Below are 23,423 nucleotides of genomic sequence, written 5' to 3'. Positions count from 1 at the left end.
TGACCTCCACAGCCACAGCGTGTGGGGAAAAACACTGCTGTTTTGTTTTTCTCGCACTGCAGCCCGGCTCTAGCTTTAGCCATCATGTCACTGATCACACACCCCCCCCCCCCGCCAGCTCTTTTAGTCTGCACAAACCCCACAGTTTAGAGCGGATTTAGTCACGAGCTGGCCAGAACAACCGAAAGCACAGCGTGCGGAGGGTACATCCCCCAAAGCCACCCTGCCGCCAGTTCCTGCCCACAATGTGCTGTTGTTTCCAGCGCAGGGGGAACAAAGGCCGTTGTTGTGGGCTAATGCCGGCTCTGTTGTGGCATGTGCCTATGTGGGCTGTTGGAGCCAGGGGGGGACATTCGGGGGGGCCGGGGAGGGGTATCATCCCCCACTGGATCTACAAGGAGGTTTCCAAGGGCTGTGCAGCTCCTGGATGCTGGAGGTTTCTCTACAGCTCCTGTCGCTCCGGGGAGGTACGGCTTTCTGCTGGGACCTGCGGGGTGTCCATCCCTGCCGGTGGCATGGGGAGGTGGAGGGGTGTCTGGGCCAGAGCGGGCGGTGCGGCTTAGCTGGGACGAGGCGGGGGTGGCTGGGGGACACGAGGGAGCTGTGCCTGCAGCGTCTGGGGCTTGGCTGAGAAACGCCAGGTACCATCCGGCGTCCGGGGGCTGGCGTCTCTGGTGGAAATATTTAGGGATTGAAAGGGCTGATGTGAACTTCACTGCCTGGGCGGTCAAACGACACCAGGAGCCAAATCTGCATTTTAGAGCTAGCAAAGAGGTTCCGGTCTTTCCTCCCTGTTGATGTGAATATTTTGGTTAAGAGCAGCAATGTGGTGCTAGCTTAACATGCTGCTGCAGACCTGCCTTGTGGTGGAGATAACTTCAATCCCTTTGGACACCAAACCTAGTATAAACCAAGAGAGGTCACAGAAGCATCCCCACCCACGACCATGGTCCCTGGCCTCGGTGAGCCATGCGGGGCAGGTGGATCTCAGCGAGGGAGGAGGGTTATTTGTCGTCCACTAAATCTGTTCTGCCCGTTGTCTTCAGGGGAAGGGAGTGAAGAGGATCCTAATGCTGCGCTTTCCACCACCGGACCTCACTTGGAAATATAAAGTCTCTAAATCTTTTCTTTTTCACATGTTGTTATTAGATTTTAGTCAAAAGGAGCATCAGTCTTGTGGATGCTGGTAGGAGAAAAGGCTGAATCCAGGTGCAGGGAGCACCAGGATTTGCTGTACTGGTAACAGCAACCGCTGCACCTCCAGCCGTGCCGTCCCATCCTGGGCGACCTCCAGCCACCTCTGGCTCGGACAGCTCTCCCCCAAAAATCTTTCCTTGCCTTCTGATCCCTGGGGTTTAGCAAGCAGAGTGAGAGCAGGCTGGGCTCGCTGCGCCCCCCCCCCACCCCATGCCAGCTGCCCATCCCCGCCCCCCCCCCCCTTCGTGGGGCATGGACGGGGGATGCCAGGCTGCCTGCAGGGCTGCAGTGCCCCTGGCAGGTACTGCCGTTATTCCCCTTTTTCCCCTGAATAAGAGATGGAAAAAAATCTCTTGCTCAGGTCTCTGGGCTGCCAGCGAGCCCCTCTTCTCTCCGGAGTAAGCAGGGATCTCCCAGCGCATCCCCAACATGTCCGTCCATCAGGCAGCAAGGATGCAGGAACGCATCTCCTCCTGCCCAGGGCAGCGAGCATGGAGGAGAGGCAGGGTTCAAAGCAAATTAAGAAGTGGATGGAAATGGTTCCCGGGTCTGCCCACTGACACCCCTCAGCCACTTCCACTCAAGTTTTAAGGGTTTGGAAGTCTCAATCTGTCCCTTTTTTTTTCCCCCTCCCCTTGAAAACAGCGCAGCTCCCTTGGGATGAGGACAGCCCCGCAGACGTCAGGCCTCGTGCATCGCCTGTCCCGGCCCCTCGCTCCTTCCCCACGGGGCTCGGGTTTCCCCTTCTCGCTCCAGTGACGCTGCCTGTCCCGACAGGTGCCGGCAGAGCCGCGGCCGCACGCTGAGGTCACCGCCACCGTCGCGGTGGGTCGAGTGGCCGGTGCGGCGCAGGGCGGCAGGTGGACATGCTCACGTAGGGGCCAGGCGCCTGGATAACCCCCAGCCCCGTGCCTGGCTGCTGTGTCCCGGCACGGCACCCGCCCCAATCATGGACCCGGCCCCGGAGATGAAGAGGTACGTGGATTTTGGAAGGGAGCGAGGGTGCACGTTTCCCCACCGTCCGGCTGGGCGGCAGAGCCAGCCCCCGCTGTCCCTGTATCACGGGTGGATGTGTGTAAGGTGGGAGTAACAACAACGCGCCCCGTCCTCGGAGGGAGGGGGCTAAGCTGGCCTTTGTGAGGAGACCTTTAGCCCCTTAGCAGCCTATGTTTAGGTGTAACCAAATTATGAGTTAGGAAGATGTTCTTGCAATTTGTGTTGCTAGAAACATCTTGAATTTAATGACTTTTTTCAACTTAAAGGTGCTGCGTCCAGGTGACACAGTGAATTCCCTCTGTGCCCTGCATGTGCCGCCCATAGCACAACCTGCTCAGTTCGTGGAGGGGGAGATGTTTAACCTGGCTAGTGGCGAGCTCTGACTTAGCCGGGAGCCACGGCAGAACGAGCCGTGCCCACGAGCATCCCACTCCCTGGCAGTCACCGCTGCCGTCCTGCTGCTGGCTGCCGGGGTCCTGGGGTGGGCAGCACCAGCCCGAAGTATTGCAGTCAGTTTTCAGATCTAGGCTAGATTTTAAGCCAGATTTTAGAGGAAGTCCATTTGTTCCCAGCAATAATTAAGTCTGTTTCACCTTCCCAGCAACAAGCATTAATCAATCTCAGAAACCCTGCCTGGGGAGAAATGGCAAAAGCCTCGGTGGAAGAGTTAACTTGGCATCATCCGCCCCGGTGAATACTTGTGCCGCAGTCTATCCAGGTCACCTGGCAGGTCTCCTGCGATGGCTGGAAACATTTGACCGGTCAGAAATGGAGTTCGTGTCCCCAGACCCCGAGAGCTGTTCCCCTCTGCGCAGGGGAAGCCACGCTACCCCTCGGCATTTTAATGGGAGATTTATTCTGAAAACCATCTTGCTCGGTTTAGCCAGCTGAGAGGACAAAATAGCCCTGTGTTCTGACAGGCAGAGATGGAAGAGGTCAGGGGGTTGAATGGAAATTGGAGGGACTGCCCTGCAGCCAAGCTGGAGCTTATGGGGATGGGTTGAGTTCAGCTTGTCACTGCTGAACTTGTGTGAGGCCTTTTCTGGGGAGAGGTGAGGTCAAGGTGGTGGAACCTCATGGGAGCCGGGTACGTGACTTTGCCAGTCACTCAAATGAAATCAACTGGTCTGGCAGGACTCTGGCAGCGCCTCAGCGTCTCTGAGACTTCTGGGACATCTTAGTCTTTTCTTGCCTTCATCAACCAAAGCAGTGCGTTATTTGCACGCATGGCCACTTCCTTGCTACCTGCTAGCACGGTCATTGCATATTTGTATCTCAAAGCCCTTCTACAGGACTCCCTTCTTTCTTTTCCAGCTTGTTTCTTATTCACACGGGAGGTTTTATCCTGGCAGAGGGGACTCGGGGCTGCTTACTGCTATTGCCGACTGCTTGTCATGAAGCATTTTCTAACAGCAAAGCTTTGGGAGCAGCAATGTGTCTAAACCCAGGTTATACAGGAATATCACCCTTAAGTCTTGCTGTGCATCTCGATATTGAAATGGGGTTACCCAGAAGATTACTATTCCCCTTGCATAGGTAGCCTCTCCTCAACACTTTCTTTGCAAAGGAGATCCTTGCTCCAGTTTAATTTCATCCCTTCCTTTTGCTAGTGGCACCTCATCTCTGTTTTATGCATGAGGCATGTTGTCAAAGGAAAATGAAGATGTGACTTCATTGCTGGAAGTCTTCACAGAACCACCTAAACTGAGGATGAAAACATGTGCCTGAATGAAAACATTTATGGTCAAGTGACCTGTTTGACTTTTCCCCGTTGAGTCCTGTACCTTCTACAAGTTGCCAATGTAATATTTGCAGCCAGTAAAACCTGAAGTTAAAAAAAAAAAAAAAAAAAAGCAAAGCAAAACAGTCCCTGAAACATTGGGCCAAGCAGATCTTTTAGCACTTCAGATGCTGAAGCTCACCATAGCCTTTTCCTAATTTCACTGCTATTTCTTCCACTCCATTCACGATTAAATGTTTCACAGGGTGTGTAATATCAGTTAGTCTAATGCCTTCCACTGTACTGACTGGTTGATGATTCTTCAGAGGTAGGAAAAGCTTCCACAACACATCTCGGACAAGCACTGGTGCAGGTGGCCAGTCCGTTGCTGATACTTACGGGCGATCAGCTAACCACAAAGTTTTGACTTTCCTTAGTCTAGTAAAAGAGAACAAATAACATTGATTATCAGGCAAGGAAAATTTGTCCTGGAGCATCTTCCTTTTGTCCTGCATTTTCAATGCAGCTTCAGAAAAGCGTACAGGTTCTTCAAATAACTGAAGTGCTATACTTTCCTTACAGGAATAGGTTCCCCAGCATGAACTTTGAAGCAGAGATTCTGACAGCTCCACACGATAATTCAGGTATTTGGGAGAAAAAAAAAAACAAAAACAAAAACAAACCCACAAAAAAGAGATTAAAGTAAAATGCCCACTCAGCTTGCTATCACTACAAACGTATTTTAATTCTTTTGGAGTTAGAGATTGTTTAAAAGAAAAAACCAAACAAAATCCAGGATGCTAAACTGACTGCAATTCAGGTGATTTCAGGTTTATGTTAGGGTATAGTTCAAAGTGTAGCTGTAGATGTCTTTACCTCCGATAGGGCTGGACGTAGGGTCTCCACACACACCTGCCAGAAACACAGCTGCCAATGACGTGTGGTTTTGGAAACAGCACAGGCATTCCATTTAAGATTGTGCAGTCCTGTATGAGACATACATAATTATCTTATTAGCAGCAACTAAAAATCAGATGATAAATAAGTAGCTCCTCAAAAGGCAAAAATGAGGATGAAGATGTTCTGCTGAGTCGTGTCCTTCATCCTCATTTCGTTTAGGAGGAAATGTTGATTTTTTTTCCTATTGAATGCTACTGTTCCAATGCTGATCTCACGCATTGAGGCTGTCACTACGACTGCCTTCCTACTGCAGCGCTCTGTCTGAGATAGACCCCAGAGCCAGTACTCAGCCGCATGGCATCTTCTCATGAGCCTCAAGTCAGTCTTATCGTTGCTCCTCAGACCCAAGCAGCTGGCCAGAGCTTCTGCCCTGGCAGCAGCGCTGACATTAGGATGAGACAGCAGGAAAGTGAGTTTTTGCAATAATTGCTTGCAACCCCTTGAGTAGCCCTGGGCATTGGTTCAGAGCTAGAAATCTTGGTCTCAGCCACCCACATTTGAGCATGAGCCCATTCAGATGAAATGCTTTTGCTATCAGTTGCCCTCCTGGCCACAAGCTGCAGTTCCCAGCAGGGAATTCACCTCTCCAGCAGCGCATTTGCAGTCCCATGCCGGCAAGAGTTGGAAATGAGGTGCACGGGGTTGACTATTTTTGCTTCAGCTGCAGGTGGCAGTTTTTGTGTTGCTTCACCCCTAATAGCAAGCGTGCCAGCAGCTGGCGATTTGAGTTACACCGTCCAGCATGTGTGCGAGTGATGGCCCCTCCAGGTTTGGACCTGCTGTGTGATTCCCTTCACCTTCTTGCCTTGAGTCTTCCAGAAAAACATTCCAGTTACCTCCCTTTCTGCAAACCGAGTACCCCATATCTGGCTAAGCGTTTTGGAGACATTTTCCTCAGGCTGACCTGTAGTAATGAGGCACTTCACAAATATGTTGATGTGTGAACAGGTTGGAAAGTGTTCGCATGAGCCCACCCGCGTGGACGGCTCCTGGGCCATGCATCCTCTGTACCATCTTCCCAAACCTCTGGCTTCTGTTGGGTTGGGTTTCTTCCATGAGGTAAGTGCATTGATCCTTCACTTGCCTTGAAGCCACTAACACACAATTCGTATTTGTTTCTCAAGAGCTATATGTGATCCCTTCCATGAGAAGTCTCACAGCTGAGGAGTATGTGGAGGCCTTTAAGTCATTTTTGGATCATTCAACAGAGCACCAGTGCATGGACGAGTTCAACAAGGAAGAAATGCCCAACATCATGGCTGGGTAAGGAGCGCTTCCACCGAGTTGGGAAAGCCATCTGTTATCCTGGGAGGGCAACCTGCATGCAAGGGTCAGCAAACATGTTTAAGGATTTTCTGGGGCAGGAATGAACTTTCAATGCTTTTCAGTTTTAAGTCCCTTGATAGCGGTCTTCAGGATATTCTGTTTAATGACTCCAGAATACATGTTATTTCAATTAATACACTGTGCTGCCTCTCAGCTTGTGTTCAGGAAAGAATCAAGACCTCATTTTCATGTCCATCTCTTTTCATTAGCTGATTTTCCAAGGATTAAAGGTTTTGTTGTTGTTGATTTTTTTTTTTTTTTTTTAAATAAAGCTCCCTCGTGCTCTCTCCCTGCTTTTGGGACCTCATCACACATCAGTCCAAACAGAAACACATCTCTAATTCTCTTCTAGCACTAATTCTTGGTTTTCTCAATCCCCCTAAGACCTCCTTATTTCTATCCTAAGTCGATTTGCATTGCTTAAGTACCAAATGATAATCAGTTTTGTGAAGTACTGATGTAATATATTAAGCCTGGATGACTGTAGATAGTTTTAGAACAGCCTGGATTCTAACCACAAAACAGCCCTTTCAAGTTTGGGTAATTTTTGGATGTTATAGAAACTATTCTCCATTGAGAAAAAAATTTAGGCAGGCGAATTTTTATTCTCCAGATCATATATATATATATAAAAATAGATATATATATAAAATAAGCAATAAAATAGTAATTAAAAAAATTCATATTGGGAAATTTTAATTGAAAAATTTACTTATATGAATATTAAATGATGCAAAACACTGCAGCTTCCTGTGATGCTGATTGTAGGTCTGTCAAAGGGTCTCAACCCTCATTAGGGCCAAGGCTCCCTGACTAGCTCACACCCTCCAGGATTTACTACTCTTTCCCCTCTTGCTGAATCATTGTTGTCGTGTCTCCTGAGACTGTGCATAGGAAACTCAATCCCCCTGCACAGTCCATGCCTGAGAGCAGAATAAGGCCATAAAACATGTCAGAGCAGCGAGGCGCCTCGAGCCTGGGCTCCTCATCGGCAAGCCAGGCAGTTATGAAATATTCTACTAGGAACCACATGACTGGGGTTTTTTTTGGTCTTTTCAAAAGTCATTTTTCTAAGATAAAAATTATTGAAGATTCTGACCTTCCCTCCCAATTTCAAACCAAGATTACTGTTGAAAAGAGAGGATTTCCGGTCACCTGGATAGCCGGATATTTCACTTTTTCTGGGTATTTATATCGGATGTTGGACAACCAAACTTATCTCCTGAGAGCGCAGAGGTTTCGCTCCGGCTCACCTCGTCCCTGCATCCCCAGCAGTGCCCATCCCTGCCAGACACAGCCCTGCTACCCCCAGAAGGAACCCTTCACCCTGGGGTTCCCCGAGGCCTTTTTGCACGGTGCCAGCCACAGCTTGAAGAAAACTCTTTGGCAAAGGATGAGAAACACTATCTCCTGATCCTATATCCTACTGTACTTTGAAATATGAGCTTGCTAATTCAGGGCTGGCTCCCACCACGCAGCTGGTTATAGCTGGGATCCAAAAGGGATGCTCGAATTTCTATCCCAACTCACGTGGCAAAACATGAAAATTTCCGGGCCAATGTGTCATCCACCATATTAGAATTAAAATGAAGTTGTGTGACATAGTGTGCTTAAGTAATGTGTGCTTATAATTTCAGTCTTGGCAATGGAAAATCGACTATAAATGTTCTGGGCGTTGGAAGCGGCACAGGTAAGGAGCTCAGCAGCGCCGCCGGTGCTGGGGGATGGAGGGTCCCCGTGGGCAGCAGAAAGTGATACTGAAATTTTGAGCAATGGGGATAACTACTCAGGCTTTAATAATGGTGTTTCTTGTTGAAGCAGCAAAACAGGGTGGGGGGCCGGGATGAGGGCGATGCTCCCTCCCTTCCTTCCCCATCTCCTTTCTGAAACGCTGCTACTCAAATCTTTCTGAGAAGTGAGATGAGTGTGATGATTTTAGCTTAGTCTCTGCTTCTTGATGACTCTCATTTGACTTTGTATGTCTCAAAGCAAGGAGTCCTGCCCTGGGTTAGGTATAAGAGCATCTTCAAACCTTGTCAGAGGGAATTAGAGACATCCGAGGGGTTCTTTCCACCCAAAGTCCTGTCTTAGACTATCCCACCTGAAGGGATCTCTTTTGGCTTGGCTTTTAGGGATCCCAGAGGCCAAAGCTGGGCAATGCTCTGCTCCAGGTGATGCAAAACCATCTGACCACAACCATTACATGGGGCTGCATCAGCTTTTTCAAGAAGTGTTTCTTTGTTACTACTGTGTTTTTATCCAGTGATAAGTAGAGTTTAACTGCAAATGGTATTTCCCCCTAGAGAGAAACCCATCTTTTGGAAAAATAGCTATAAAGCTGTTCTAAATGCATTTGTATTAAAAAAAAAAAAAAAAAAAAAAAAAAGTGGTGAAACATCCAACTTTGCTCCTAGGGAAACTGGGAAAAATAAAAAGTAGAAAAAAGAAGTGGCAGTTTGATTTGTCAGAATTTGCTTTTGCTTTAAGAAGTATTTTCAGCTGAATTTTAAATGTGAATACTTTCAAATGAAATTATTTTTCTCACTTTTTTGCTTGTTTTCCTGAGTAAGAGAAAAATAGCATTGAATTGTTTTCTCCAGTTGGGAATATGTTGGAGCATATGAGAAAGCAAGCAGGAAGAAATCATTCCGTTCTCAATCACACTCTATTTTCATTAAGTAATGTAAACCCGAAATTCTGACTCCAAGAAAACACAAGGGAAAAATGAACTTTTTGCACCATCCTCATTTTTCCTTATTTCCTCTTCAAAAGATGTTTTAATGGAAAAGTGAACACTCTAACATTTCCTGGGTAACCGCCCCTGACAGATGACAGGACAGGGGCACAAACTCGCACCTCCTCAGCTTGCCCATGGCTGCACGAGCTGAATTTGTGTGGCCGGGCAGGGAGTGATCTAGGATGGCATTGAGCAAAAGGTTATATCTGATCCCTGACCTTTCCAGGCTTGGACTCTGATTTCACAGAGCCCCCAGAATTAGTTTAGTTGACGAAAAGATTAATGGGGATTAGCGGCCGACTCCACATCCTAGAAGACTGTTGTCGGGTCTGCATCACATTTTCTCGTTCACCCCCCGTTTGCCCATAAACCCATTTGCCACCATCAGTGGTTCCCAGGGCATGGGGCAGCGATGCTCTGCCTCCTGCCTGCCCTGACCCTTTGGGGAGCCCAATTGCTGGTGCTCCCCACCCCAGGCACATACTTACTGGCATTTAGGACTGTCTAAAGGGATTCAGCTCCTTGCTATAGGAGCTTCCTTCAAATACCAGTGTCAACAATATCAGTCCGTGCACCCACCTTCAATGGATCGAGCTGCAGCCTCTTTCCTTGTGCCTTTGGCCAGCCCTGCACCAGGGCCACTGCATTCCTCAGGGGTCTTGGGTATTTTTCTCCAATTTCAAAAGACCCGTCCTTCCTTGGATGTCCCCGTAGTGCTGGCATGGCTGATATTTCCTGCACTCGGTATTTACCGCAACACCTGCCAAAGATGACAACTTTTCTCATAGCTGGTACATCAGCCGAGAGGCTACGGAAGATGCAGTATCTTGTATCAAGGCCTCTGCGTGTGACATTTGCAAGGGCAGGACTATTTTTAGGCCCCACCATCAGCTACAGACAGGATTCTTGCAGAGGTCAACTCAAGCTGGTCACCTCTGCTGTTTATTTCCATAGTCCCAGACGAACCAGATGGACTTTGTGCACTTGATGTATTGTGGCCCTTCTGGAAGAAAACAAGAGTGACCTGCATCACCTCGAAAGAGGCTGGGAAATTCCTAGGACAGAAAGACAGACTGCCACTTGATCCTCCAGAGCTCAGACAGCAACGGAGGAGCACCACTAGCTAAATTTGCAGGGCACCTACACACAAATATATGAGTCTCTATTTGCAGCTCCAAGATAACAACTATTTAGCAGATCCAGAACTGAGACCACATGGATGGTCCCCTAAGAGGGAAGATCCATGGTGCTGCACGTCAGTGGGTCTGTCCCCTTGCGCTGCAGTTCCCCGGGTCTCGGAGCGGAGTCGCACCAGCAGCAGAGCAGCCATCACCTCCCCGCGGCAGCGCCAAAGGCACGGGGCGCTCTGTGGCACGCCGATGCTGCACAGCTGTGCCGACTGCCTCCTTGCCCCCATTCAGAATTTGTGTTTGGGTTGAAAACTAATGCTTCCTGCTGGTTGGTTTTTTTAAACACTGATTATTTTGACCTGCTTGTCCCATGACCCAGAGTATTTCCATTAGCAGGTTTCTGCGCTGTTGCTCATCTCGTCCTTGTTTTAGTCTTATCTGTAACTATACGTTACCTCGAGCGGTAAGCTGTCACGGTAAGCCTATCACCGGGTTAGATGCCACCACGCAAGCCGCAAGGTAGATAGTGCCTCACTTCTTCTTGGGGGATCTCCGGCAGCAGAGGCGGCAGGTGCACCGCCATCCTCTCGTCTCCTTTACGTACTTATTAAAGTAACGAATTTGTGTTCATTGAATAGGTGAGCAGGATTTGAAAATGATCAGGATACTGCAGTCTGCACACCCGGGGGTCCTTATTGACAATGAAATCATAGAGCCCAACGCACAGCACGTGGCAGCTTACAAAGGTAAGGCTATACCCACTGCCTGGGGTACGGCGAGGACCACCGATTTAAACAATGAGTTTTTGCTGCTGGTTTGTGAAATTCATGGGGGTTTTTCCACTTTTTAAAACAGAGTTGGTGAATCAAGCTCCAGACCTGCAGAATGTCTCTTTTATTTGGCACCAGCTCACTTCCGCAGAGTACGAACAACAGGTTAAAGAGAAAGGTGCACGTAAGAAATTCGACTTCATCCATATGATCCAGGTAATGCAGTATTGCTTTAATTAACTTTAACTACTCCCTTCATTTCTGCTGTATGCACCAAGTTAGGGGGAGCAGAGCTGAGCACAGTTCTCCCATGAGCAACAACTTCTGCAGCAGCTCTACAAACGCCAGACCCCATTCCCTATCCACCCTGGTTTGTACTGGTTTAACTGTGTATGGTGGGTAATAAAACAAGAAGAGTCTCAGACCATCACATGTCACGCAGAGGTTAACAATTATGCTTTGCTGCTGTAAAAAGCTAGAATTCTTTTGCTTAAGCAGAGTAGTTTGGATGGCACCGAAGGGAAAGGTTAGTGAATGAACACCTGCGTCAGGTTTTGGGTCAGAAATTATGCTGCTGTGTCTGATACTGCTGACACTGATGTTGTACGTACCAATTATATTCTGTAAAAAAATCTGTCATTCTCTTCCTTTAGTTACTTTTTTCCCCCATTTTTCTTTTATTTCATTTTGCTTTCATTTCATAAGAGCTGATTTTGCAGCTGGAAAGTGTCTCAGAGTTTTGGTGGCTGGGTCAAGGGCTAAGTTACAAGCCCCGAGGACAGCCTTTGAGATGAGCCCTGCTTTGTCCCAGTGCAGATTCCTTGCTGTCCAGAAGAGATCCAGCCTGCCCGTGGCCCACATATGGCCAAGAAAAGCCCCTGGTGATAAGGACCAGTCACAGAAACCAGGGGACTCTCCTCTGCACGTATTTTCTGTAGATAAAGGGTTTAAGGCTTCGAAGGGCCGTTGCACTGTGAAGGAGGAATAACGGCGTGTGTAACTCCGTCCCTTCCAGATGCTGTACCGTGTGGAGGATATTCCCAATACTATCAAGTTTTTTCACAGCTGCCTTGACCATCATGGGAAACTCCTGATCATAATTTTATCAGGTAAGAGGGGCCTTTTATTTTTTTGTTTATTTCCTGGTGTTTTGACGAGCTTTGGAGTATGTGAATCACAAATATTCATCTGGGGGTCTTAGTAGTGCTTATTAATTAAATAAAACAAATGCTGTGTTTCATAGGGAACAAGCAATCTTGGGCTTAGCTTCTTGGACCCCAATGTCTGATGGGACGGCACAGGCGTAGCCTTCGTGCTCTTGCTTCCCTATTTATGAAGTAGATGAATTGTTCTCTAACTCGCAGAGACCTCCTGCTGTGAAATTACTGGCTAGTGAGAAATGGGGCTACTAATGAACGAGGGTCAATCATCCTTCATGGTGAAGCTGAGCTCTGAGAGGACCCTTCTTTGGGGCTCTTCCCTCCACACAGCGGTGACCCAGATCCCAGCAGGATCTACTAAGAGAATAAAGAGGCACTTACATCATGGCACTTATTAAAAAAAAAAAAAATATTTTTTTTTCTAGTGTGCCATTCACAGATCCCCAGCTTGTAGTGCAGTGGATAAAGCACGCTCCTCCACGTTTGCCATTAAAACTCCCATTAGCATTTCTGGGGATGTTTCCCTTGCTAGCTGGGACTGACTTTTCGAGTATATATTCTTTGATGTATACTTGAAGTGCAATGTGTAAAAACATCCGCGCTATTCTGTCAAAGGGGCAGTTAATAGATAGCATGCATGTGCAGGCTCAGTGCACTGATATCTCTGTGCGTACTCCTGCTTCTGGAGAAATCCAGTGTCGGAGACCGTCTCCTTGGAGTTTTCTTTAAACAGGAGAGTTTTGGAAGGAGGGCTGATGGAAATCACAGTTTTACCCCTCTCTGGGCACTGATGTTTATAAATGGACTCAGGAACAGGGAAAGCTCTTCTTCTGCTTCTGGCAAGGTCTGGGCCATCAGCAAGGGATCATTTCAAACTCATTTGGTAGTTGCATTAGCTGCTGTTTGACTGCCTTGATTTTGCAAAAGTAACCGTCCCTCCTGCTCTGGCAGACAGTAGCGGATGGGCCAGCTTATGGAAGAAGTACAGACACTGCTTGCCTTCCACCGACAGCGGCCACTACATCACCTCCAACGGCATCACGGATATTTTAAAGAGACTGGGTGTTGAATATTGCATTTATGAGTTCCCGTCAGGCTGGGATATCACCGAGTGCTTTATCGAGGGGGACCCGGTTGGAAGCCGCATGATGGATTTCCTGACGGGGACAAAAAACTTCCTAGGCACAGCCCCCCCGGGTCTGCGGCGGCGGCTGCAGGAGGCTCTCTGCCAGCCCGAGTGCAGCAGCAAAAAGGACGGGAGGATCGTCTTCAGCAACAACTTGAGTATGATTGTGGTTGACTCCTAGACTCCGGACCAACTGCAGAAGACAAGTTAGGGTGGGTGTAGGGGTGATGTAGTTGCAGAAGGGTGTAGTGGAGAAAGAAAGCAACTTGCAGGCAAGAAGGTAAGAAAGTGGGGCTCAGGCACAGCCCCCCGTTCCCAGGCAGGGTCAGCGGACATTGCAACACTGGGGATGAGCTTTTTGTCCCGCTGAGGTCAACGGGGCCAAGATTTCACCCTGGTTATTTAGTCCAGCCCTAGGAGAATGTTTTCCAGAAAGTAAAGAGCTCCATCTCACTAAAAGCCTACATGGACTTTTTTTTAATGGTACGCATCTTGTCTGTGATTTTGACACTGGGATTTCCACTTTTCTATATAGCCAGCATGTTTACATACCCAAAGACGTGTCTATAAGCCAGGTGCTGCTTTGGAGCCGGGAGGAGGCTGCAGCCCCCATGCTGGCTGCATACAGACCCACTGCTTCCAGCTGCGCCAGGGCAAAACCAGCAAGGTGTCCCCGCTGCTTTGCACCCAAGTAATGTGCCTCACTGCACCCAGATCTGAGCTGTGAGTTGCTCTGCACTAGGCTATTTCACATGGTTTTATCAACGTAGGTATTTATTGTGCCAAGCGTCTCAGCATCTCGCAATATAGACATGTCTTAAAAATTTATCAGCCTTTTTGTTTGGAGACTTTCTGAATCCCAGGATGATACTTGCCCTGTGCTCTTTCAGGCAGATATTAATTTTGTTACTTTCTTACTACTGTTTTTCTCCATGTAAAATAAAAGCAATTTTAAATCAAGGTAGTCACATCTTGTTCTGTATGTGTGGGCTTACAGAAAATGAAGAGCGAAGAGGTTAGTGAGTTAAAAACAAACAAAAAAGATGCAAAATACTGTTTTATGGAAGCATAAAAGGTTTCTTGTAAGTGAGAAAGATGAGCCTGAGGACATGGAAGAGCTGGGCATGAGCTGCAACTCGTTCCTGTGCTGCAGCCATGGGAGGCAGCTTGGCTCACTCGAAGCGGCATCGCTGCAGCACAGCAAAGCAGCGCCTACGTTACTTAAAAATCATGTATGTGGTTAAGATGTTAATATGGGTAAGTTAAGACTATTTCCACAGGGTCCTGAGTTGTTCAGAGGGCTGAAGGAGGTGGAAAGGGAGACCCTGCACCCGAGGGCAGTCAGGTTTGGTGCTGTATTTAGGGCCAGGGTGCTGTGCAGGCCTTGGGCTGGGGACATGGGGAGAAAGGGGCCTGCAGTCCCACCGGCTTCATTGCAATAGCTCTCGGGGCAGGAAGCACCAGCTCAGATGGAAAATACCTGCAGGCACAGAACTCACCTCTGTAAATTGATTTTTCCATGCTTAAGCTGGAAAACCTGTGCCCCCGTGCACCTGAAGGGGCTCAGACACCATTGCCTTGCTGATGCCTGGTGTTGATCGAAAGGCTTGTTCCAGCATCACAGATACATGGGTTGGCACATTGGCTTGCAAAATATTAGATATCATTGTCACCCAGAGCCCCGCTGATCCCACTAAACCTACCCCATCTCACACACCGTCTGCCTGCCCGGATGCAGTTACTGCCCGAGGTAGCAGCGCTCCCATCTGACAAGGTAACGTCAGCTCGCACAGTCGTCATGACTCCACTTTGTGTTCCTTTTTTTTTGTTTGTTTGTTTGTTTTTGTTTGGTTTTGGTTTTTTTGTTTTTGTTTTTTAGTTTTGGTTTGGTTTTTTCCATATCTTTTTGAAATACAGCCATTTCTCCAGCAGATGTTCCCTCTGAAACTTCTGTAAGGAAAAACAGAGGAAAGCAGTGAGAAAAAAGTAGTGTAACATCATCCCTCTTGCAGGACTGCGGCACTCTGGTCTGTAAGTACTATTGCTGTCAGTCTAAGAAACATCAATCAAAACTGGACAACCTCCTCCAGAGTACCCCATACCTATGCACAAGTTCTTCATTTTGATCCATTTTATTTTTTATTCTATAGGTAGCTCCTTTGATTGTGCTCTCTGACAGCACTGGGCAGGGAGCGTACGGCTGGGCTGTTGGACGGGCTGTCAGCACTGCTCCCATCAATGTTCTCCTTCCACTATTAATTCACAATTTATTTCCAGGTGTAAGTGATGTCTCTGTTTCTCCCTGGCAGATTAAAAGGAAAAAGAAAATATAGCAAAAGCCAGACTTGCTTGTCAATCTCCAACGAACCACCTACGTGTTAGTCTTTGCAGAAATTTGGAACAGTGCAAGTTCCCCCAGATTTTCCCCAACCCAAGAGGTTTTCACCCCTCCTTGGAGTTTCCTGAGCAGATAGACACATTTCCAGCAAGCAAAACCCCTGGGCACAAATCTTACCCACACGATTGTAAATCAATGCACAAATGCTCAAAAGAGAAGGAGCACTTCAAAGCAGACTGTTTAGTGACAGCCTAGGGAGATGAAACAGGGCACCCCATTAAAAGCGTGACTCCTTAATGCTTTAGCCGTAATTTTTCTTTTGATTCTTGAAAAGCGAATCATTTAACAACGACTCTGCTTGTATACCTGGAACAAATACCATCCTAAGTGTCTGCTCCATTTATTTATATATTTATTCCTGGAGGAATACGCTATTTAATAACTATTTGTTGTGCTGTTTGAAATACGCTGTGCTCCCACATGGAACGTCGGTCTGAGCGTGCAGGAGCGCGGTTGGGTCTGTGCAGCCACGAGAGGGCTGCAGCAGCCAGCGGATCAAATCTGCCTCCCAAAACGCTTGAGATGCTGAGCTGAAGAGACAAAGTCACATAGCCTGGCAGGCGAATGAGGCAGGGTCATTGCAAGCTAATATCAGATGTTGGGGACCGCGCTTTTTTCTACTGCAGAGTCACGTTCTTGGTGCCGGGCTCCAGCTTATAAAAAAGTTACGATTGCACGGCATGAGTGCCAACAAGGGCTGCAGAAAATTTGCTCTTGGGTTATTTTTTTTTTCCCCACTCGATGACTGATACACTGCAGCTTAGTTATCTCTCAAGCACAGATCTGCAGATGCCTAACCAGGTGCTGCGGCTGATCGGGGAGGAAACACGAGGAAGGGGACGTCAGGAACAGGAGGTTGCTTCTGCTTTAACTTTAAGCCAAATTAACCTTGCTGATCTCGGCCCAGGATGAGCCCCTACTCAGCAATGAGTTTCATGGCCAGTGGCCAATGCTGCAGTTAGCGAGGAGCAGGTCCGTGGCTACCCGAGGGAACCGTGACGTTCCATCAGCAGAACAGCTTGCTCCAGCCCAAAGTGGACGCTTTTGTGGATGACCACGCAGTAAGCTGCTGTGTGTACTTTGGAGTAGAAGTAATGCCCACAAACCTGAAACTGCATTATTTTTAAATGGAGCAGTTGCAGATTTTATCCTTATTTCAAGTTGGTAAGATGCCCATTTCAATGGCACAGCATTGCTCTGATTAAGTATTACAGCCTCCTAAGAAGGAGTTACTGAAAACAGCTCTTTATAATATCAAGGAAGGATAATTTGCTTTTTACTGGGCCTGCATCCCACCTTGGAGGCTGAATGGTTTGCCTTTGTAATGAATATTAAGGCTTCTCTACCCATGAATATTACCAGAGGAATGAAGGTAGCATAGGAACTGGAAAACCTAATAGCTTATTTCTGAATAAGCCCATTAAAAGACAAGCTCAGTAAAATACTGGAGCATATATTGAAAAGATTAAAACTAACCTCATTCAGGGAGCAAAACATAAAAATATAGATGCTGAACTTTTTTTTTCCCCTTTCAATATTTGCTTAGAAATCTGTTGAGGCTTATATCAAGGATGTAGAAAATCTTTGGGTACCCCATGCATTCTTCATAAATAAATACATCAAATAAATGCATGGCTGTAAGGCGGGACCTCTAATAGTCATGACCTGTAGATCATCTGTGTTAACAGTGTTCGTGAGACACCAGGCTTTGCCCTGCAGTCTTCAGATTTGGGGTGCTAGCTCTGGAGGTCCCTGGAGTGAAGAAGCCTGAGCCAGGATCTAGTTGTGGCAGAAAAGTTCCCACAAGGTTGTACTTGGGTTTCCTGACGGACAGCCCTTTCTCAAAGACCTCTATGATGGGAAGGACAGGAGTAACATGCATTGTCTTTTGTCTTTTGATGGATTTAGTCCTAATGACCCAAAGCATGAACTATCTCCAAATGCTCTGTATTCAGCAGAGAAGGCAGCAAAAAGGCCAGACAAACCTCCCTGAAGCTGCTGGTTGTACTTCTTTGTACTGATGCTAGGATCATACCAACATTCCTGGAGCTTACAAAGACCTACAGGATTATTAGGATTATTAACCTTCTGGCTCAGGTCATAACTCTAAGGAGGTGTTTATCACGCTACCTTTTAAAGTATAATATTTTTTGAAGGACAGCCGAGAACAAATATCTAAACAAAGTCTAAAATATCTTTATTATTAACCATCACTCCTTGGAGTCACTCAACTCTGGTACTTTAGTATCAACAGAAACTTAACTCTTGCTAGATGGTCTCCAAAGACGTCTATGGGCCAGTGCATGGTCACTCTGCCATGTGCCAAGCTGCTGGGACACCAGACAGCAAAAATCCGGAAATCACCTTATTTTGGTACAGACACAGTGTGGTGGTGGTACAAGTAAACACACTGGCAGGGCCATCAGTGCACTCGACCTGTCCCAGCAGAGTAGCTCCAGGCTGGCTGGGGAGAGACAGCCTTCTTGGGATGGCTCCTTCTCACCCAGGGGCAGTCACCCAAACTCCTGGCTGGGGGGTGAGTTTCTCAGGGTCCAGACAGGCACTCCTAATAACACCAGCTCCCCCCTGCTTCTGCTCCCTTGGTCAGCCAGCCCAATTCTGCTGGGAAATGCTGAAATTTAGATGCACACCCCTTCAGAAATCATAAAGCGAATGAAAATCTCCTTCTTACAGAGGTATTAAGTCCTTTCCCATCTCTAAGAGCACCCTTATCATGTTCCTTGCAATCAGTCCTAAACCAGGAAAATAAATAAACTGACAGCTTATCCCTCTAATACAAGTGTGCTCATGCGGACAGCCTGGCCTGGGAGCTGGGGCTGCAGCCCGGACACATGGAGGAGGCTGTGGGCCAGCCCTCCTGCACCACGTTATTTAATGCTGCTGGGTTTAGGTGAAGCAGCAGCTGTTACAAAATACAGGAAATGTGTTGTTCATCCCCCATTCTCCTTTAATTTCTTCTTAGAAAATATTAAAAAAAAAAATCTCTCCAAGATAAATGTTTGAAGAGTACAAGCTACAGCTGGGAAGATCTCAGGTCTGAAGAGGGCTTGTAGAACACGTGAGATGGCCAGATCCCAGCGGGGCTTTTCTTCTCATCTCTGAGAAAGAACAGGTAAGAGCAGAACAGGAGCTTCATTTCTACCAGCCGCTTTCCGATAGTCTGATGACACTTTCAGTTAGACCTGCCAGCAAGTTTGTAGAGAAAACATATGTTTTGTCGTACATTGTAATGACAGTACCTCTGGTGAATTTAGAAACGTGATAAAGAAATTTTCAGAGCAGTGTCTAAGTCCCTCTTGCTTTGTTAACATTTTTTAGCATGCTATTAATCACTCTGTATGTATCTGTCAACAGCTGATATTATGGATTAAGGAAGATTACAGCTCATTGCTCCAGTGGCTGTTTTATTTAGGTTTTAACTCTACGGGCACTTTGCCATTGACTTCACTATGACAAGACCAAGCCCCTTGCTTTTATGAACATTTTGCAATGCTTTCCTGACTCAGTGGTTTTACTTTATAAGGTACCTAAATGATCATCCAGAGAGTAAATGTTTTGATTTTATTATTTCTGGAAGAAGGGCTAATATGCTTTCAGTGCTGAACAAACAGTCCACAAGATCTTGATTTGCAGATGTTTTCATATAGATAAACGTTGGCTTTGGTTTGTCGTGCTTGTGCAGATCATGTCATTTTTATTTGGGAAAGGGGAACAGTATTTGAGCAAAATAAGATAAAAGTTCTACAGATTTAATACATTTAACTTATAGACCTTCTCCATTATTTACTATCAGCCACAGGTTATTCCCCAATTATCCACTTTGGGATGCAAAGAAATCCCTGTGACTCATATGATCCAACACAAAGCAGAAGTAATTAACACTGGAGAATCAAACAACTCAACTGTGAATAACCTTCAGTCTAAAAATTATTCACCCAAACTTACCTCCTCGTGCTGGGACTTGTTTTTATACATGCCTAAAAATAACGACAAAAATACAAATTTCAGCCTAGACATCCTTCCCGAGCTTGTTTAATTCTTACGGCTTGCCTCCAAGGTCTCATCCTTCCAGCTCCCTTCTCCATTAGAGCATCTACCCCTCCATGGCCTGATCTCAAGGCAGCCAAATTAGGGAAAACTTTCCTCCTGTGCTCAGGGGACGCAGGGTCATGGCCAACCTCCCTGTGACTCACTCGCAGTTCCTGCCAAACGTTAATGCAGATTTTTTTTTTGCTTCAGACCCTAAGGAGACGTGAAACAAATGACCTGCACTCGTCTGGGTGTTTTACTAGGAACGTCTCACCAAATTACAAATGCCTTAAAACAACAAGCACTGCCAGAGCGTATCTTCACTGCACTTTGTATAAATTATTCCCGAGCCACTGCCTAATGTTTGTTAATATTTCTGATGCTTTTGAAATTTTAGAATAAGGACATTAATATAACCTATAGTACAAAGCCAGGTAAAGGTATTAATGGGAGAGTAAACTTCTTGCTTTCTCCTCTGTATGGGTAAGCTGTATTTTGGGTCCCTGTACATATAGAGGAGCAGCATCCCCAGCAAATATGGTCCCCAAATTCATTTTGCTTCTGGCAGGAATTTAAATAAATCTTCTAGTTCCATCACTCAGCAACAAATTGCTTTTGAACATAATTAGCATTTATACTGGTACTGGAGTCTTGTTTATTTATGCATCACAACAGTCCCTGAAAAATGTAGGAATATAAGAAACGTCACTCAGGCTCAGGCAAAAACTCCACCGTGACCAGAATCATGTCCTGGCTAGGGAGGGAAGGAGAGAAGAAGAGGATATAGAAAACAGTCAATCTTGTATGACATCTTTCTTCTTCTTCCCCCATCCTCCCCTGCCTTTTGGTAACCTGACGGTTGGGGACCTCTTGCACCAAAAGCTGCATCCCAGTAATCATACCTCTTCCTTGCCTTTCCTCATTAATTCCTATAATTTCTTTCCACTTTTTTTGCATAGATGAGCAACAAATAAATCCATTTCAAGTACCTCTCCACAGTCACTTTTTATCTTGGTGGAAGATGTCTCTTTTTCTTAAAATTTCCTCTAACATGAGGACCATCTGGCCACTGCAAAGATGACAGCTCAGCTCTGCTCTTCATTTCAAGGTTGCTATGGACTGGATGGCACCTACTTTGCCATAGAGTCATCAACTCCTTGGCATCAAGAGGTGGCAAGAGCAGGGTGAGAGGAAAACCAGGACAAAGGAGAAACAACCCTTACCAGCTCCAGCACTGATGGCTCGAGGGAGAAGAGGTGGGGACCAAGAGGTGGGGACCAAGAGCCAGCCAGGAGATGCTCCCTAATGTTGCAAGGGGAAGAGATGAAGGAAAAGTTTTTCCATCGCACGTTTCAGTCCTCTGGGGAGAAACGTATGAGCTCATCACGGTAACACCAAGCGTGTTTCCAGCTGACAGTTAACAGCTTGCAAAGCAGAACTGGTGGGTTGTCTGTCGGCTGTCAGTGGCTGCTTATGGTGGTTTTCCAGCAGGTATCGCAATTTTATTATCAGATTGAAGTTGCTCTGAAGGCAGAGCATCAGCACTGTGGTGCAGGATGCTGCATTTTGCTGGGCTGGGTTTGGGCAGGACTTTGCCCCTGTGCTAGGTGATCCCTCCCTCCCTCAAAAGCCCGTACACCAGGTTTGCAGGGCTGGCTGTGACTCCTGTTGTACCACTTCCCTCCCTGGTCTGCCTTTAACATTCACGTACACCCCGAATGCAAAACGGTCTACCTCCTGCTTCCAAAATCAGGCTAGAAGTCATGCTGGAAAGTACCTGCTGTTAAAACCTTCTCACTTGGACATTCAACAGAGGAACATTTAAATCTGAGCATGCAAAGGGAAGTTCATTTTTGTAATTAAGGGCCATCCCTGCTCCCCAGAGAGCTGCATTTTGCTCGGGTCTCTGCCACGGGCTTCCAGCGTCTGGCCATAATCACTTAATCTCGCTGGGCCCCAATTTTCCGTCTTCAACATCTTCCTTTCCTTGCAGGCAGATCACGAGGCTGGATGCATTACTGTAAGTGAGAGGTTTTATTACTGAGGTGATGTGTCATGCCAATACAATAGTAATAATAAATAACTTCTCTAAAAGTGTAAAAGGGTCTGACATTATTAATTGCATTTCAAGCACTTGCAGTGCGTGTGGACTGGGATTGAATGCAGAACAGACAGAAGGTTTTCCTCTTGCTCACATTTTTGCACTTTGGAAAGAAATGGCCTTTCTTCAGCTGAAATGTCCTCTGTGCATTGACCCAGCAAGAAACCTCTCACCTGTGCAAGTCCCCACTGCTCCCATCAGGGCTCAGATGACCCTGCCGGGGTGCAAAGGCTGAGAGGAACCCCTCTGAGAGACAGGGGAGGTCTTGCTTTGTCCCATAAGCTTTTCTATCTGTTTCCTTTCAGAATTGCTTCCTATTTCCCCACAACGTTCATTTCATCCCCTTTTCATTGGTGAGTATAGGTCAGCGAAGCAAAAGGCTTCCCAAGAGCATCCTGCCAGGGTACATGGGTGAAGGAGACTTTCTGACCCTGGGACTCTTCTGAAATACCTGCCCATAACAGCAGCCCAGGACTTTGGCATCACAGCCCCAATGCCCCCCCAAAGCAACTTTGATCTGCCCTCACCTGCCACCTTCACGTGCTGCCAGCGTCATCCCTCTGACTGTGAGGTTCCTCTGCCTCTCTCAGCCCTTTCTGCTTTCATCCCATAAAGATGCAGATGCACCCTTTAGCTCACACGGACCTAAGGATAAATAGGTAGCATTTAAATGCTGCATGGAAAGAAGATCTACAAAAGCAAACCCTGCAGTAGTGGGGCACACATCCTCCTTTTTGTGCAAGGGACACAACTTGCCCTCCAATACCCCGCACTCCAGCTTACCATCACCTCTTGTCCCACGGGCTCAGCACCATCCCTCCCCTCCAGCCAGGCCAGCAGAGCCACTCGCCAGACCTCAGGCTTCTTTCAGCCCTTCAAGCACATGGTGGCACTTTGCAAAGGGACCTGGGGTAAGAAAAAAAACAAACAAATTTTGCCTTTGCTTCATCTGCAATGGTTTCTATAACCCAACAACTCAACATCGGTCTCCTGCAGAACAAGGAAAAGCCCTTTCCCTCAGTGACAACCATTACTTCTCACGATTTTTGCCATTAGATTAAAAGTTCTGAAAGTATTTCTGTGTGGGTTTTATTCTGGTAAAAGATTAAGCGTAAAGCCATTCTCTTTGTGCCTTTTATTTTAATGCATTCCAGGGAAATTTACTGTCAGGATGAAACCGGGCTTGAGAAATTTCTGCTTGAGAAATGAGAATCTGGGGGAAGTTCTTAAACACAGAAAACCAAGATTTAGAATAGGAACAATTAGAAAACCTTAACGGTGACAGGTTTCTCTTGTTATAATCATATAACTTAAAAGATATATAAAATGCAGCCTGCTAAATAGCAATAGAGAATCCTGAGTTCTTTAAAACCATTATATTTTCTTCCTAAAATATTTCTCATGTCAGTTAAATCTTATCTGAAAGAGAAGGAAATTACAATATCTACAAAACTTTAGCTGCTGCTGCCATCATGGTACAGGAGAACCACCCTGCTTGAAATGCTTAGACAAATACAAACCAAGCACTTTTCAATGTCATTCATGTGAAAAATAGTAAGACCCAACCCTCAGCGGATTCTGAATTTCATAGGACCGGTTGCACAACAAGGAGAAATATAGCACTGGCATCAAACCCTCCCTTTTCTAAAGAGTTCAAAACTTTCTTTTCTTTTCCCTTTAACAACCAATGCAAATGCTCTAAACCTTCTCAGTCCTAAGTAGCGATGCTGTCAGATGACTTCAACAGGAGGC

At 46.7% G+C, this 23,423-nt stretch overlaps 1 protein-coding gene across 4 annotated transcripts; it reads left to right on the top strand.

Annotated features, from left to right (window-relative positions):
• Nucleotides 1-393: 393 nt before the first annotated feature.
• LOC129208031 (carnosine N-methyltransferase 2) lies at nt 394-14,051 on the top strand. Of its 4 annotated transcripts, XM_054830118.1 has the most exons (9): nt 429-467; nt 1,975-2,172; nt 4,496-4,557; nt 5,998-6,136; nt 7,837-7,889; nt 10,705-10,812; nt 10,922-11,052; nt 11,852-11,945; nt 12,948-14,051. In XM_054830118.1, exons 2-9 carry the CDS (start codon nt 2,147-2,149, stop codon nt 13,301-13,303), a joined length of 969 nt encoding a protein of 322 aa, XP_054686093.1. In that variant the 5' UTR covers nt 429-467; nt 1,975-2,146; the 3' UTR covers nt 13,304-14,051. The 4 variants fall into 4 exon arrangements, with proteins under 4 accessions (XP_054686091.1, XP_054686093.1, XP_054686092.1 ...); XM_054830116.1 differs by lacking the exon at nt 1,975-2,172 and having other exon boundaries at nt 394-467; XM_054830117.1 differs by lacking the exons at nt 429-467; nt 4,496-4,557 and having other exon boundaries at nt 2,045-2,172.
• The last annotated feature ends 9,372 nt before the right edge of the window (nt 14,052-23,423 follow it).

The sequence above is a fragment of the Grus americana genome, chromosome 6 (genome assembly GCF_028858705.1).
Source record: "Grus americana isolate bGruAme1 chromosome 6, bGruAme1.mat, whole genome shotgun sequence".
Classification (NCBI taxonomy): Eukaryota; Metazoa; Chordata; class Aves; order Gruiformes; family Gruidae; genus Grus; species Grus americana.
The sequence above is the reverse complement of the archived record's forward strand: the minus strand, read 5'-3'. Positions and strand labels throughout refer to the sequence as shown.